The sequence below is a fragment of the Takifugu rubripes genome, chromosome 19 (assembly GCF_901000725.2).
Source record: "Takifugu rubripes chromosome 19, fTakRub1.2, whole genome shotgun sequence".
Classification (NCBI taxonomy): Eukaryota; Metazoa; Chordata; class Actinopteri; order Tetraodontiformes; family Tetraodontidae; genus Takifugu; species Takifugu rubripes.
Window position 1 is genome coordinate 2,759,838 of NC_042303.1, and position 17,725 is coordinate 2,777,562.

At 47.7% G+C, this 17,725-nt stretch overlaps 1 protein-coding gene across 4 annotated transcripts in view; it reads left to right on the forward strand.

Annotated features, from left to right (window-relative positions):
* ephb2b (eph receptor B2b) overlaps nt 1-9,401 on the forward strand; it is a 78,988-nt gene extending 69,587 nt beyond the window's left edge. For 2 of the 4 annotated variants that reach the window (XM_029826595.1, XM_029826596.1), the window contains exons 10-16: nt 993-1,115; nt 1,324-1,571; nt 2,875-3,090; nt 3,420-3,569; nt 5,175-5,368; nt 5,972-6,127; nt 6,565-9,401. In XM_029826595.1, the coding sequence (XP_029682455.1) occupies nt 993-1,115; nt 1,324-1,571; nt 2,875-3,090; nt 3,420-3,569; nt 5,175-5,368; nt 5,972-6,127; nt 6,565-6,673 (1,196 nt within the window). In that variant the 3' untranslated portion in view covers nt 6,674-9,401. The remainder of the gene's footprint in view (nt 1-992; nt 1,116-1,323; nt 1,572-2,874; nt 3,091-3,419; nt 3,570-5,174; nt 5,369-5,971; nt 6,128-6,564) is intronic. The other 2 variants (XM_029826598.1, XM_029826599.1) reach the window with 1 other exon arrangement.
* The last annotated feature ends 8,324 nt before the right edge of the window (nt 9,402-17,725 follow it).

Below are 17,725 nucleotides of genomic sequence, written 5' to 3' on the forward strand. Positions count from 1 at the left end.
TTTAACTCCGATCACCAGGGGTTTAGATGTAAACACATCAGATGTAATCCTCCGCCGTCTCTTCATCAGCACCTTTTATTGTCCTCTCTCTCTCTCTCTCTCTCTCTCTCTCTCTCTCTCTCTCTCTCTCTCTCTCTTTCGCTCTCACTCTCTCTCAGGAAAATGGAGACTACGCAGAGGGTTAATCTCTGTCATAGATATTGATTGGGAACATATGTGAATCCTAATTTGTTTACTGTATAACAGTCGTGCTTCATCCATCGTCTCTCTTTCTATCTCAGTGTAGTTATTACATGCTAGTTACACATGTAGGTCTCCCACATTACCCGTCGCCAGCAGAAGCCAGTATTGACGGCTGGAGCCTTCTCACCCTGTCATTGTCCATCCTGCTTTGGGGGAGGGGGGAGGGGGGGTGTCTCTAGACTGCTGTTTGAACAGGCTACCCTCCTGTTGGCAGTCTGGGAAATGACTGTGGAGCTTCAGTGACAGGGGGTTTTGCCCAGACAGATCCTCTCCATCTGCTCATGTCTGCATAATTTGCCAGGTTTTGTGGTAGGGTGCGCGCTCCTTCAGCACTGCTGCCTGGGTATTCATTCAGAAAGCCTCAGGCTGATGTGAAGGTGAGAGCCAAATAATCGGATTTAAAAGTGGGGACACTTAAATCTGCGAACACTTAAAGGCTCCCTTAAGCCTATTTACCTGCCACCAGGGCTTATTTCTTGAAGTGGAGCTGAGCGCTCCTGATAAAGGCTACAGGTTCTCGCCTATCGCTCTTTTGTTCTATTGATATACGCATTCATCTTGACTGTCTGCGTATGTTCTGAACTCTATTGATGACGTGGCCCTCAGGGCTTCGACCAGGTTAACGTGAATCTGAGGTAGATCACATGCTCCAACGTGAAGGAGGGAATTCACGGTGAAGTGATCGTGAATGCGCGTGAGGACTTGAGCGTCTGGCCAAATATTCGTAACCCCCTCCCTTTTTTTCCAAGTGACTCCAGGAATGAAGATTTATATCGATCCGTTCACGTACGAGGACCCCAATGAGGCTGTGAGGGAGTTTGCGAAGGAGATTGACATATCGTGCGTGAAGATCGAACAGGTCATCGGAGCAGGTACTGCAAAACTGTTGAATTCAACAACTTAACCCAGCGTTATTTTTCTCACGGTACGTTGCGACTGTGTGTTGCATTTACATGTTTGCAATACCACTGTTGAGCTTTCCCCGAAGAAACCATCGACAGTGGTCCCAATATCGATGTGGAGATCCTAACAGATTATGAGCCTAACAGAACTGTACCTCTTCCCTCATCATGATCCCAGGGGAGTTTGGAGAGGTGTGCAGTGGCAACTTGAAGCTTCCTGGGAAAAGAGAAATGTTTGTGGCCATAAAGACTCTGAAAACTGGATACACAGAGAAGCAGAGGCGGGACTTCCTCAGCGAGGCCAGCATCATGGGCCAGTTCGACCATCCAAACGTCATTCACCTGGAGGGTGTGGTCACCAAGAGCAGTCCGGTCATGATCATCACCGAGTTCATGGAGAATGGATCCCTGGATGCCTTCCTCAGGGTGAGCAGTTGAGGAGACAGTGTTATTGTTTAATGTTTATTGCCATTGTTATTGACCGTGGTCCGCAGACTGTTGGTTAAGGTCTCTCACTCGCTGCTCCTTTTCCTTAGCATTCATCATTTCATAATCTAGTAGGGGGACGATATCACAGGGATCTGCCCGTTTCAGCCCACGGAGTACCAGCCCCCATTTATGTCCTGGATGAATAATTCAAATATTTTGCCAGACTGCAAACGAAAGGCTTCCAAAGTGAGCTGGCTGTTGGACGCAATGCCCTGTTCAGCCTCACCATCTGCCCTGGGATGTGAAGTTATGGGAGTTATCGATGCGTTCCTCCGTTAACTTGATTGGGATTAACGGGAAAAGCTCCTCTAAAATCTCACTGGTGCTTTTCAGCAGCAAAACTCGGCAGCATTGTACAAGGAAACCTGGGAATAATTCCATTTTCTCTCCTTTATCACTGGCTTTAATAGCTGCCCTTAGTTGAAACATCACATCAAAGACCCAGAAGCAGCCCTCAGCGTGTAGATGTGTGTGCTAAATACATGCCAGCGGGTTTTATTGAGCACAATGGGGGGGCGGGGGGGGCCTCTGCAGCATCTCAGGGTTCAGGACGCCGCTGCTTATGGTCCCAACACTATGGACACATTGTCTTTCTTTTGGGGGTGATTAGCAGATCGCTGTTTTCCAGCATCTTTATTTAATGTAAAATGTTAAATGTTAAAAACAGGGGGCGGGGGTCATCAGATGTATCCAAAGAGACAGCACAGACATATGGACATAAAGAACGTCCCTCTGGCTAACGAGCAGCGTTTGAAAACTATGCTTGCCTGCCCCTCTTATTCCTTCTTCTGGCCTTTATCTCTGTCCACACAACCCTGAGCCCCCCCCCCCCCCTCGGCCACCCCCCGCGCTGACTCCTTTCTCTGGAATCCTGTTTGTAGTGGTCATGGTGGGTGGTGTTGAGAATGCAGGTGTGCACAGTTGGAGGCACAGCTGCCTCATTGCTCCAGACGCTCCCCAGACACGGTGTAAAGCCCCCCCCCCCACGCAGCGGAGGGCAACAGCTGTAGACAACCAGGCAGACCCAGCTTAGCTGGATGGGGCTTGGCTGTGCCCGACCCAAAGCTTCCTGTCACCATCCTGTCCTGCAGGGCCGGTCCCAAGAACCCGATACCTCAAAGTAACCCTCTCGAGACGTACGGAGGTGCCGGACAGGGGGAGTCATGACTCAGGAAACTCCTCAAATCTAAACGAGAGGAGGTCGTTAGCTTGAATCTCAGTTTGCGCGTCTGTCTTTCAGCAAAACGACGGGCAGTTCACGGTGATCCAGCTGGTTGGGATGCTGCGCGGCATCGCCTCAGGCATGAAGTACCTGGCCGACATGAACTACGTGCATCGGGACCTGGCCGCCCGCAACATCCTGGTCAACAGCAACCTCGTGTGCAAGGTGTCCGACTTTGGTCTCTCGCGCTTCCTGGAGGACGATACGTCCGACCCCACCTACACGAGCGCTCTGGTGAGGAGAGAGGAGGAAGCTCCTTCCTTTGGACCCTTTCTGTGTTTCCGCAGGTGTTGGTGATGTTACTCTGTGCTATATTCCCATCGTGTCTACATGACTTGGGGCTATTTCAAGTCTCCTCTAACCTGATGCGTCAGTTAACCTGAGCTTTTAACCTGCTTTTCCTCCTCTCCGCCCCTCCGTTTTGACCTCCTTCTTCCCTCCCTTCACTCCCGGGAGGTTTGTTGTAACTATTGTCATGTTTGTCTGTGGAAGCAGGACACTGCAACGGTCGGGTTTCCAACTCAGTTTCCCCATTGAGTCCGTTGTCCTCTTCCTGTGTGCAGGGAGGGAAGATTCCTATCCGATGGACGGCACCCGAAGCGATCCAGTACAGGAAGTTCACCTCTGCCAGTGATGTGTGGAGCTACGGGATCGTCATGTGGGAAGTCATGTCTTACGGAGAGAGGCCGTACTGGGACATGACCAATCAGGACGTATGTATTTCGTCCTTCTTTATACAGTTTACAGCGACCACACAAGTTTCAAACAAGTGAGTGTAAACTAAAACCCCCACAATCGTCGTCGAGTTTTTCTTCTCCTTCATCTCAATGGGAGCATTCGGTCCGCCGTCCCCGCAGAAACAGGAGATCGTTCTCGACGAACGCATGCTGCTGCTGCTCTTGAATTAAGCCTCCATTTCCGGTCTCCCACTGGGTAGAGCGGGAGACCGCAGAGGCAGGAGCAAATTATAGAAAGAGATAATGAAAATAATCTCAAATTGAAAGCGAGAAGTGTAATGTGCTAAGAGGGACCGAGAAGCTCAACAGTTGTCTTATTAGCAGGTCGAGATAGCGTTTCTGCTCCGTTGGGGTGCCGGTTTGGAGCGCTTGTGGATGAGATGAATATCGCTCATTAATGAGCCGAGGATCACGCGTCCTCATCGCACATGTCCTCTGGGTTGCCTCGGGATGTGAACCGCTTACCACCTCTGTGTGCAACGACATCGCTGGCCAAGTCCCACACGGCCCCGATGTAGGTCGACAGAGAGTCTGAGCATTAAATACTTTGTAAAGGTCATGGATGAAGTCATTGTTGGCAGAAAGGCGAGGCTGTTGGAATATGAGCAACGCTTCCAATGACCAGCGTTTAACGTCTCCTTCCACGAAGAACCCATCCAGTGATTGGGGAACGCACTCATGTACTTCCTGTAGATTAAAAGTTTCACCCCCAGGTGGTTGTTTTGAGTCATTTTCAGCCCACTTGACAGGATAAGCTGTCCTTACAGCCAGTACGGGGGGGGGGGGTATTTCCTGGGTATTGTGACCACATGCAAGGGATTGTACATGTTAGGTGTGGAATTCATCACATCCTTTGACATTTTCAGAATATTTCTATACCTTCTGCATTCTGCCAAGGCAGTTGGACCGTCTTTCTCCTCGTGTTTGACTCAGGTCAGAGTTGATTCGTGGCGCTGTCAGCTGCTCGCTAACACAATTTAACGTCATTCTAGAGCGAAACCTCATTTAGCAAATGCAAAAGTTACCGACTGTGTGAGAAACAGTGTGAAAACCAACCCCGGCTGGCAGCTGATCTGACCCCCGTCCTGCCCCCGTCTCAGGGAGACGGGTCGGCTGGATCCTGCCGAGCACGGCTGACGGACGGGGCTAAAATTAGGATCTGACTCGCTAAAGTATTGGTGGAGCATAGACCGTGCATCCTCATCATCATTTTAAACACTATTAACATTATTTTCTTTCTTTTTTTATGCTATTTTAACTTTATATTTCGTTTGCAAGTGACTGTACATTTTCTTCTTGACAAAAGTCTTGGTTAGCAAATGAATCTCACAACTCTTTTGATCAAACTTTGACCAGATTACGGGTAAAATGGGCCGAATATGAAAAAACAATTCAAATCCAGCTTCAGCTTAATTGGCTTTGGCGGCTAACCGCTAGCAAAAACGTCATCCATTAGTATCAAATGTGCAGTGACGCATCACGGCCACGGGAGGGCGCATTTCCCTTCAAAATAACCCAAAAATCCAGACCTTCTTCATGTGAGTGACCCTTCCCTGTTGAAATCTGTGCGTCTCCTCTCAGGTCATCAATGCCATTGAGCAGGACTACCGGCTGCCCCCACCCATGGACTGTCCCAGCACGCTACACCAGCTCATGTTGGACTGCTGGCAAAAGGACCGCAACAACCGGCCCAAGTTCAGCCAGATCGTCAATAACCTGGACAAGATGATCCGTAATCCCAACACACTGAAGGCCATGACCCCACTGTCTTCTGGGTGCGTGTCGGATCTTCATTTATCCTCGGAGGGAAGTTCAAAGCGAGTCCATATTAGACTGAGTAACATTTTGGCCGATTGTCTGTCAGACGAGGCTGATTTCCTCAGCCGGAAATTTATTTTCCTCTCCGTAGCTTGACTCATTCGGGTCTGAACACAACGTCTCCCCTTTTCTCCTGGCGCCGTGCAGCTATGTAAATTAGGGTCTTTAGCTTTGACAGATCAAATCCTTTGATTGAAACCTGGAGAGAAAGCGTTGCGCAATGCTCAAAACAAAGCACTTTTACAAGGTTTCTGTCCGGGGCGTTCATCTCTTCGCAGAACCAGGCTTTCCTGTCTGCACTGTCATTAGTGGTGAAGCCGGCGCTTGAGCTCCGGCCAGGTTTCCCATGGGCACTGACTGCATATATTAGCTTCATGTCACTTCATTACAAAAATGCTTGTATGAAGAACCCTTTTGGAAAATGTTGGTCCATGAATAAGCCACGCTGGTGGTGCATCGCTCTGGTATCATTCTGGGAGAAAAACAAAAACCAAACAGCACCGTGATGAATGTGTTTGGACGGCTCTGAGTCTTGATGAATTCGCTCTGGTCTTGCGTAGAGTTCATCTGCCCCTGCTGGACCGCAGCATCCCTGATTTCTCCAGCTTCAGCACCGTGGACGAGTGGCTGGACGCGATCAAGATGGGCCAGTACAAAGACAGTTTTGCCAGCGCGGACTTCACCACGTTTGATGTGGTGTCCCAGATGACCATGGAGTAAGTAGCGATGAGCCGAGGACTAAAGCCGCCTCCGGTCGGATCTGCTTGATTACAGGAATGTTACTAAATTCCTAAATGTTCCCTCACTACCTGCCAAACGGGATTAACCACACACGTGAATGCTAACACGTTAAAAACCAGACATAGAACCACATCCTCTGCTCGTCCTTCTGCGTCCTTCTTTACCTGGTCTTCATCACTGGACTTTTCAAGGTGTTAGAGTAAATATTTCAGTCCAAATTTAAAAGGATGTAACTCATTAAATCTGGGATGTGTAGTTCCATCTCCTGGCGTTCCTGAGGCAGAGCAACACTCTTATTCTGGTTCACTTGTTCCCAAACCTGCCACAAGTTCAGTTAACCAGTCTAAACTAGTCCTTCCTCCCGCGATAGGGGGGGGGGGTGGCTAACACCTGCGCCTGTCTGTCCTCACAGGGATATCCTGCGGGTCGGCGTGACGCTAGCAGGCCACCAGAAGAAGATCCTCAACAGTGTCCAGATGATGCGTGCACAGATGAACCAGATCCAGTCAGTGGAGGTTTGACCCTCCCAGGAGAGCTGGGGGGGGGGGGAGAACTGGGTGTGGAGGATTCGTTTCTTCCCCCTCCACACACACACACACCTTAGTCCACTTCCCCCTTCCCCCGTCATCCCCTGCACACCCCCACAGCCATCTCCCGGATCAGCTGCGGACGGTCATGGATTCATCCTGGGGGGGGGGGGGGGGGCGGAGATTCGGAATCAACCGGCGAGGCGTTTTATAATCTTCCACCCATTTTTATTTTGTTGGTGAAAGTTGCTTTTTTGATTTAATTGTTCTAATAATTTTGTAAAGAATTTTTTAAAGGTATAAACTGCAAAAAGGGTGTGTCTAAGTTTCTGGGGTGGGGGGTGTACACCCTTCAAATGCTACCCTTCAAAAGGGCAGAGGAAGAACGGAAGGCCTGGACGCCTCCGGGAGGACAAACTGCAGCGACGGAAGCAGGAGCTGCGGCGGGCGACCGCGGGCGAGGACACGGAAATGAGGCAGACGTCCACCCTGTCCTCCGGCGGCGCTCCAGAAAAAGACACTTGTCCTTCATGGCGAGCCATTTTTTCTACGGTGTGTGTGGACTTGATGAAGAGCCCGTCTCGCTGTGCTTCCTCTCATGATGACCCCCCCCCCCCCCCACCAGGTTTCCCATCACGATCCTGTACTGTACATATCAGGTGCACGTGAGCTGCCGCAGCATGACTGGGGGCTCGTTCGCTGTCTTTATTTTGATGAATAAAATTTAAAAAAAAAAAAGAAAAAATGTGGGGCAATAAATGAGCTCCTGGGCAGATTCCAACCACATGAAACAGGTTCTACTGTTTCCATGCATGGTGCACATGCAGTAAGCCCTGTCCTTCACGTGCACATGGAGCCCGTGTTTGATAGCATGCTGACTCAGCGGTTCACTTCACACCACTTGGGTTTGGTGAGAGCTTGGGATCCACTTGGGATCCACCCTTTAGTCTTTCAGCTAAAGAAAAGAAGGATTTAGAACTTCCGTATGGATATTTTTCATTAGTTTTCCGCTTTTTTTCCCTCCTTTACGTCATCTGTTGTATTCTAACAAAGTCTGGCGCTTCCATCAGACCTTTTGGAACCTGCACAACTCCACATCGACGGTCTCCTTGGTCCGTTTCCTGTCGTGAGCAGAACCTTCCTTTATTAGATGGTTGGAGTGTGGGCGTGGCTGCTCTCCCGCCGGCTGGGTCGCCTGTCACACACCTGTGCGCCGCTCCCGGCTCCCAGCCTGGGTGGGTTCAGGAGCAGCCGGTGACGCGGGGCCACAGAGAAAACCCAGCCGTTACCTGTCGTGGTCCCTCCGTTCGGGGCTCAGGAGGGTCCTTCCCTGTTGCCGGAATATTTCCCTGGAAGCTTTTCTGACGTGTGAAACCAGAGGAGGAGACTCACGGCTGGGAGGCGACTGCGTAGCGATGCTGGGACCTAAATGCTCTCCACGCTCATTAAAGCTCATTCAACACTGCCAGGACTTTAGCTACTACTCGAGCGATTAGCCTTCCACTTAGCTCGACGCAACAAACTAATTCAGGCTGTGAACCCTTGGGGTGGCCAGGGGATTGCTGTGGCCCTCTGCAGGGGCTCCGTTGGGATGTGAGATGCTTCAGGAGGATCATCGCAGTATTTATGTGCCATTTAACTTCAGAGGCCCAATGGAGACGTACTGTTGCAGCCCTCGAGGAGAGATCTCCTTTACATCAGCAGGCTGGGGGCCTTTATTCCGACCAAAGCTCGAGCCATTCCAAAAGGAAAAAAGCAGCTGTTGATTGGTGCGATGTTTGTGAGGGACCTTTCATGTGCTGCTTACTCTTAAACAATATCTCTGAAATCGGGCTTCATGTTCGCTGGAGGTGAACCTGGTTTCCACAGGGCAAAAAGCAGCTCGTCCATCCTCCATCACAGGGAAATCTAGATCCACTCGCCGTGAACGTGCACAGTGGAGTCGTGGACTGAATCGAACATTTTCCCTCGAATAATAATTTTAAAAGAAACTTCTTTCTTTTTTTTTTTTACAATTGTAAAGTTATTTTAAAAAAAACCCAACAAGTAACAGAAGCCCAACTCCTGTAAAGTTTACAGTTCTCCTTTGTAAATGAAACGAAACTTTGTTAACCGACTAGTTTTCCAAGTAAACTTGCTGGAATTTCTCCTCCTTTCACAGCAGAGTTGTTAGAAAAATCACCACGTGCCCTTTTGTGAAGGACAAGGGGAAGCAGTTGGGTCTGGGTCGGGCTGGATCAAACTGCCCCCCCGGGGCACAGCTCTGAAAATGGCTCCTGTTCCATGAGCGGCAGCACTGGAGCGCCCCCTGCTGCCGCGGTGGGGGGGTGGACAGCTTCAGCTGCAGAGGTGCTCAGAACAAACCACCGCTGCCCACCCAGCTGGATGGAGCTATTGTCAAGGCCCCCCTCCCCTGTCAGGCTGTGTGTGCTGCCCCCGTTGCCCCCCCCCCCCTCCCCACGACCACTGTGACCCTGGCCCGGGACGGACGGAGATCTTCACACAGGCCCCCTTATCCTCTTCCTTTGGCCAACATTTTAGACCAGAGCCGGTTCAGACTACTGTGATCCAGATCCTGTATTTCTGTACAAATGTATATTGATTGTAACCCTGTGAATGATGTAACAATTTCCTTATTTGTAATATTGTCATTGGTTTATTTTCTAAAAATGGAAAAGCCCAACTTGAATCTCCTCAATAAAAAACTGTCATGAAGCAGCCATTCGCTGTTAATCCGCTCTTACCAGCAGAAGAATTAGTCATTCTTTGATTGATTATTTATTATTGATGGTCAACTCCCACCATTTTGAGGGGATTCTCCTCCTCCCGCTTCCCCTCCTCCTCCGGCACACCTCACACCCCCACAGGTGACTGGAGTGTGTTATCGAGCAGGTGAGAAACTGGTGAGTGTGTGAGAAATAGCACGTTAGAATTTCTCTTTTTTTTAATTAAAATTAGATTAGTGATTTAATGACTTATGCAGGGTTTTTTTTTTAAATAGCTGTACTACAGAGGCTAGTAAAGAAAGTAATGAAACTATATAATGTATATTTTTGGTCATTACAACATTAAAAAAAACTGCAAATGCTAATTTGGCCAATTGATCAAACCTGCCTTTTTCGGGGCGTTTTTGATTCTCTAAAAATGGAGGTTTTCCGCTCACATGAGTTGATCCTCCCACGTGCGCTCAGCATCACACGTGTCACGTGAATATTTCAAAAAGAAAATGTCCTTTGGTTTTCGTTCCCCTCTGGGAAATCATGAAACATCATCAAGAATAATTCATTTATTCGCTTTAATGCGCATTAAGAAATTTGCCCCCCCCCCAAAATAATTTTATTTTTTAGCTATTATCGCGTCCACAGGGGACTGAGCAATCTAAATAAAAACATCCGAATGTTAATAGCTTCGACAGCAGGACGGGTTCCTGCTATACATCATTAGCAGGTCGTTATTGATCAGCTACAATCAAATCAGACAAGAATATTCAGATTGGAGTTCAGATGAATTCAAATAAAATATGAGTACATGTTTCTCTCAAAGAGGGGTGGAAAGCGTTGGGATTTCTGTGAATAAAGATGAATTCCCACTGATGGTTGAGGGTTCGACGCTCTGGCCAACACAGAGGGGTGAAGGGAATTGTTCTTGCTTCCCATTTGTCTAAAAAATAACAATCAATTCTTCTCAAGATGTCCGAAACGAATGTGCTCAGATACTACGCATTTGTAAATGAACCGTTTTAAAAGAGCGTTTCTCAAACGTCAGGTTAAATAAATGAAGACAGAACCCACATTTGAGACCTTTCTGGGGGGGGGGTTAGGTCAAACTGGGGTTCTGGCTGAGCCTCACTCCTCTGTGTGGAGATCCAGACTCCTGCACATTGTTCTGTGGGTTTACGTCAGAAGTGATTAGAGCAGCAGTGCCGCCGTGGACCCCCCCCTGCCCGCCTCCCCGCCTCCCAGCCTCCGTTCTTCTGAGCGGGGGTCAGGCTCCCTTCACCTCGCCCAGAGATTTTCAAACCTCATTAGCAGCAGACGTGCGAAAGGCTGGAGACCTCGGCCTGACCTGCCGGGGAATGGTGTGTGTGTTAAAAGGTTTCTCTGGGGGGGGTGGGGTGGGGGGTACTTGTTCACCAGCCCTCCCCCCCTGACTCCACCGAGGCCACCCTACAGGCCCCGGTGCTCCTCCTGCTGCTGTGTGACGAAAAGGGTCTTTAAGTTGGCCACAGGTGAACGAACACTTAAATGGTGCTGCGGTGGGGCACGGGGAGGGGAGGGGTTCAAAGTTCTTGGTCCCTCTTCAAAATGTCACCAGGGTCATTTTTGAGTTGAAGGTCTTCCTGGTGCTCAATAAAGGAGCTTGACTGAGTTCCAGCTCTTCCGGTCTCCGACGAGGTCAAACAAGGGGAAGGAGTTCACGCTCGCCTTACGTCAGGTCTCCAAATGGGTCAGAACTGTCACGGACCATCTCCATCATGTGTGGAGAGAAGATTTCCGGTTGAATTAAACATGGACAGATGAGGGACGGCACCCGTATGCCCAAGACTCCGACCGCTCCAAGACTCTCTCTGTCTCCAGGGCGACGGAGAGCCGGGCTCCAGAACCCGATCGCATCTCTGGATCAGACTCCTGCCGGTACCTGGATTGGGCGGATAAGCAGGATCAGCAGCAGAGGAGCAGTCTGTGTAGTGGACATAGACGTGCACAAACACATGCACACCTGCACGGGCAACTCAAACACACAGTCGACTCAACCCAGTAGTGACGTAAAAACAGTAAAATAAGATTAGCAATATAAAGACCCAAAACTGAGAAACTCACAGGGCAGAGTTAAATAAAGGGTATAAAAACTAACCAAGTTAACCAGGTTAGTGAAAACCTGAGTAAACTTTGAAAAACATCAGCAGTCTCTGTTCCAGAACCCATAAATAATAAATAATAATTATTAAATAATAATAAAACCCACATGAATAATTGTTTTATAGTAGGCTTGGGGTCCGTGAGGGTTAAAAAGGTTACAAACTATATAATTTCAAGTGATGAAAATACAGGCCAACAAATTAGATTAGATTAGATAAGACATAGAGTATTAAAAGGACGGACGCGGAACCGTCGTGGCAACACTGACACCTACTGGACACTTGTGAGTATTACAACATATCAAGGGCCTTAAATCCGGTCAGATTTTCTGAACGAGACTCAAAAAGACGAGTTGTGTGATGAAATGACGTACTTAAATACTTCACTTGTATAAAGAGTTACACAAGATTTTAAACACCCTATAATGTGATGAAAAACATCCCAAAATTTACATCAGTTTCAAACGTTTTCTTTAAGAAAGAAATCAGTTGTCCCACTTATTTTACTAAATTGATCATAAATGCATTAAATCTGCGCAAATGTGTTTTGTTTTGCTTTTTCCTTTGATTTCCGTGCAAAATTTGGAATTTGATCAGCATTTGTGTTTTCATTGCATCCATTTCCAGAACAAAATTAACTAAATACGGTGACCCCAAACCCCCTGTTATAAAGTTAATGTTTTTATATAAAATAGTTAATCTTCCAAATATCAAGGGATGCCTAAGTGATACTGGATGCCAGTTTATGCCTGTTCTATAACAAGGAAATGCATTTTATTACTCATTAATGGCTGTAGTTGCTCATTTGTGTCACCTCATTTTCTGTGTACATGCTCGAAAGCACAAACAGAAAGATTGTATCCTTTTACTTAATTTTATATATATATCTTGCGTCAAAAGCAGCGGGTTTACTTTTAAGATGGTAAGTTCAAATATGCACCTTGGGCTTCATCTAGTGGCCATGTATAGAAAGACAATTAGGACATTGTTTTTTGTGATTATGGGATTTTTATATTTAGATATTTTATATTATATATATTTTATACGACCGTATTTTCTGGACTATATGTCGCTCCGGAGTTTAAGTCGCACTAGCGAAAAATGCATAATAGAGAAGAAAAATAGATACATAATTCGCACTGGACAATGTCGCATTTTGGGGGAAGATTTATTTGATAAAATCCGAGACCAAGTACATACATTTCATCTTGAAATGATGGATTAGCATGGATTAGCAATAGGGTTACGGTATGCTAACGTAACAAATTCAGCTACATGACCCACAACGAACTGAGTACGTGTCTGCTTTGTTAACGTAACATATTAGTTATTCAGATAACTATAGCATAAAGAACATCCTAGCAAGTTTACTAAACAATCAAGTCTCACTCCATAGACGAAGCACCGCTTCTTCTTCTGCGTCGCTAAAGGAACTCGTTCCTCAGTACACACGCCTAGAGCGCCCTCTTGTGGTTGTCAGTGAAAATAACGAACATGTGAAATTCTGTAATAATGTATTTATTTACGTCGCTCTGGAGTACAAGTTGCACCCCCTGACAAACTATGAAAAAAAGTGTGACTTATAGTCCGGAAAATACGGTATTTATTTTTTAGCATACAGAGGTTGCAGTTAATTTGGTTCATCCAGCAGGGGGCCGATATACAACTACAAACAAAAGTGGCTTTTCTGCCTTCCAGTTCAGATGGGTGATGCCAAGAGTCAGGCTTTCAAATGAACTGGAGCCATATTTTGGTTTAGGATTAATTAATAACTTGGAGTGGTAGATTGCTGCCACTCCCCCTCCTCGACCAGTAACACGAGGAATATGATAATTAAGATGGGTAGGAGGAGTAGATTTATTTAAGCTAACATACTCCTCCTCCTGAAGCCAGGTCTCTTTGGTTTGTTGTTGGAAGGAGTGGAGGACTGCATTGTATGTGGGTGATAGGAAGTGCCTCAGGCCACCACCTCTGTTTAAGGATGGTTTTTCCACATGGATAGCGTCCTTGACACCCCTCTCCAACCAGCGGTCTTCTCTGGCCAGTATCCGTACTTGGCTGTCCTCGAAGGAGTACCCGCTTTCCTTTAAGTGTAAGTGGACTGCTGAGTCCTGACCTGAAGAGGTGGCACGTCTTGAGGTGATTTGAGAATGCTTCGAATTCTTGTGTTTGAATTTTGACCCAGGTGTCGTCCACATATCTGAACCAGTGGCTTGGTGCAGTTCCTGTGAAGGATGTCAGGGCCTGGGATTCCGCCTTCTCCATGTATAGATTGGTAACTATGGGGGATACTGGTGAGCCCATGACACAGCCATGTTTCTGCCTTTAGAAGCCTTCTCTGTACTGGAAATAGGTGGTGTTCAAACACAGGTCCAGCATGGTGAAGATTTGGGCCGGTGTTAAGGCTGTTCTTTCTGGAAGATTCTTGTCCAATAGAAGGTGCTTGTGGATGGTGTCTATGGCGCTGGCGGTGGGGATGCACGTGAAGAGTGACGTGACATCTTGGATACCATAGTCTCTTCTGGATGTAGTTTGAGTCCACTGACCTTTTTAGCAAAGTCTTGGCAGTTTCGATGTGGTGTGGGGGTGATTCCTGTCTTTAATATATTTTGCCAACATGGACAAATGGGGAATTTTTTGCAGGTGTCTTTGCATAAAAACATGGACAAAAATGGATTTAAAGATTCTGAACGCTCACTTGCATGAGAGAAGTTCAATCCACACACGTGTGATCACTACTGCTTGTTAATCTAAACTTGAACTCACCAGTCTTTATCTAACACTCTTTATCTATGGGTGACAAGTGACCTGAAGGCCCTTTTGAACTAGAAGAAGAGGACCTTCACTGCTGGAGACCCGGCTGAGCTCAGGAGAGTACAGAAGGAACTGAAACGCAGTCGGAAGGAGAGCAAGTACGCCTATAGGAAGAAGCTGGAGGATAGACTGGAGAGGAACCAGACCAGGGATGTTTGGAGTGGGATGAGGACAATCACTGGATTCCAGAAGAAAGGAATACGCTCAGCCGATGGGAACGTGGACCAAGCTAATGAGTTGAACCAGTTTTTCAACAGGTTTGATTCTAGCTCCCCCTCCCCCAGCTGTCCCAATATTCCTCTGGATAACAATGGGTCCCCTTCACACCTCCCAGAGCCCTGAACACCTCTGCCAACTTCTTCCCCCTCCCCCCTGCTGACACCCTACATGGATTCCAACATTACACCCATCCCCCCAACAGGACTATCCTTCACGCCTAGCCAGGTGAGGAGAGAGCTGGAGAGGCTCAACCAGAGAAACGCTGCCGGACCGGACAGCATCAGCCCACGAGTGCTGAAGAACTGCTCCAGGCAGGTGTGTGGAATACTGCAGCACCTGTTCAACCAGAGCCTTCATCTTCAGAGGATCCCAGTGCTTTGGAAGACATCCTGCCTGGTCCCGGTGCCGAAGAAGACCCATCCTGTGGCACCGAGTGACTACAGGCCAATAGCACTGACCTCCCACATTATGAAGGTCATGGAGCGGCTGGTGATGTCACACCTCAGACCTCTGGTGAGCCCCTTTCAAGACCCTCTGCAGTTTGGCTATCAGCCCAAGGTGGGGGTTGATGACGCGGTAATATACTTGCTAAAGAGGGCTTACTCCTCCTTGGACAGACTAAACACCACAGTGCGGGTCATGTTCTTTGACTTCTCTTCTGCCTTCAACACCATCCAGCCAAGACTGCTGAAGGCGAAGTTGGAGAACATGCAGATGGATGCTCCCCTTGTTTCTTGGATCAAGGACTACCTGACATGTCGACCACAGTTTGTGAGACTGCGGAGCTGTGTGTCCGACCCCCTGATGAGCAACACAGAGGCTCCCCAAGGAACTGTGCTGTCCCCCTTTCTGTTCACCACCTACACAGCTGACTTCCAGTACCACTCTGAGACATGTCACCTCCAGAAGTACTCGGATGACACAGTCATAGTTGGATGTGTGGAGAATGGACAAGAGGATGAATACAGGGACCTCGTGGAGAGTTTTGTTAGGTGGAGGAGGGAGAACCTTCTGCAGCTCAATGTGACCAAGACGAAGGAGATGGTGGTGGACATCAGTAAAAGCAAGTCCTCACCCTCCCCAGTCTGCATTAGTGGGAAAGATGTGGAAATAGTCCCATCTTACAGGTTCCTGGGTGTTCAACTGGACAATAAACTGGAGTGGTCCACAAAGACCGATGCTGTCTACAAGAAGGCCATGGGCAGACTCTATTTCCTCAGGAGACTCAGGTCCTTCAGTGTTTGCAGCAGGATGCTCCACATGTTCTACCAGTCTGTCATGGCTAGCACCATCTTCTTTGCTGTAGTGGGCTGGGGAGCAGGCATTAAAACTAAGGATGCCAACAGACTTAACAAACTCATTAAAAAGGCAGGGTCTGTTGTTGGCTGTAAACTTGCAAACTTGGACGAGCTGGTGAGGGACAGGATGGTGTTGAAACTGCGGACAATCATGGACAGTCCCTCCCACCCCCTCCATAACACAGTGGACAAACTGAGAAGCAGCTTCAGCAGCAGACTCCTGCAGCCTCGCTGCTCTAAGGAACGGTACAGGAAGTCGTTAGACTGTATAATTCATCCTTCTCTGTCAGAGCTGAGCTCTCTTGACTGGATTTATGCATCAGCTCAGGTGCCCTCCAAACCCATTTAATTACAATAATTGTTTAATGTTTATGTTGTAATTTGATTTCTATATTATTCTATATTTATGTAAATATGCTTATAATTTATTCTTGTTTTTATTTCTATGCCTCCGTTCTAATCTTATTTGTATTTTATTTATTCTATTTCTATACTTTGTAAATACACCTGCTGCTATTTGTGTCAATACACTACAGTTATCTCCCTCCATGTCTAGGCTGCTATTACAATTCAATTTCCCTACGGCGATGAATAAAGTAAATCTTGAATCTTGAATCTTGAATCTTGAATTTTATCTGCCTGTTTTGCAAGGTATCAAAAGTTCACCACCAGATGGCGCTGTTTGATAGAAGCTATTTTTCCCTGCTAAAGAACAAGTCACCTTCCGAGGACTGCAGCGGTTTAAAGGAGACAGGAGAGGAGGAAGACAGGAGAGGAGGAAGACAGGAGAGGAGGAAGACTGAAGAGGAGGAAGACAGGAGAGGAGGAAGACTGAAGAGGAGGAAGACAGGAGAGGAGGAAGACATGAGAGGAGGAAGACAGGAGAGGAGGAAGACTGAAGAGGAGGAAGACTGAAGAGGAGGAAGACATGAGAGGAGGAAGACAGGAGAGGAGGAAGACTGAAGAGGAGGAAGACTGAAGAGGAGGAAGACAGGAGAGGAGGAAGACAGGAGTGGGGAGAAGAATAATAGAACTGTTTTGACTAGTATCAGCAGGGGAGAGTATCCTGCCCCCTCCAAATCACCACTTCAATCCATCTTACACTCACATGTCTGTGCTCCTGACACACACACACACACACACACACACACACACGCACATGCACATGCACACACACACACACACACACACACACACACACACACACACACACACACACACACTCCGGTTAGACCATCATTTGCCAGGCATGACGGTGTTGTGATTACTAACAGGGGATCTTTGAGCGACTGCAGAGCAGCCTGCTGCAGCTCCTGTGGAGCTGACGTCTACCAGACTGGAGGAGAACTGATGGGGACATTTATTGCTCTCAGATTTTCCTCCGCTGAAGCTCAAATCCTGCTTTTAGAGGGACCGACGTACGGAGGTGAGACACTTACTGCCCTGGCATGTGCAGCATCAGTAAATGACAGACCCCGAGCGTCTCCTTTTGTCCTCTCAGGTTTCCAACCCGGCGTCATTAAAGAGAATCTCTTCTGGAGTGAGGAGCAGAGGGATGAAAGGTAGAAAGATGCGTCCCACAGACAGAACGGTTTGAACGTGCATACGCTCCATCTGATAACGACATGTCATAAACCACGTGATGACTCCTCTCTGACCTTTGCCTGTGTCCCTCCCCGGCGGTCGTCATCAAAGGTCAGGTGTTAATCGGATGAAACTGTGTATTTCCCTCCTGAAACAAACAACAACATCAAATTGTTATATACTGGGAAATGTGCAAATTGATGTAATATAAACGATAATCCTCAAATATAATAATGGCTGGAGGAGCTACTACCCAAGGTGGCTAATTATAAT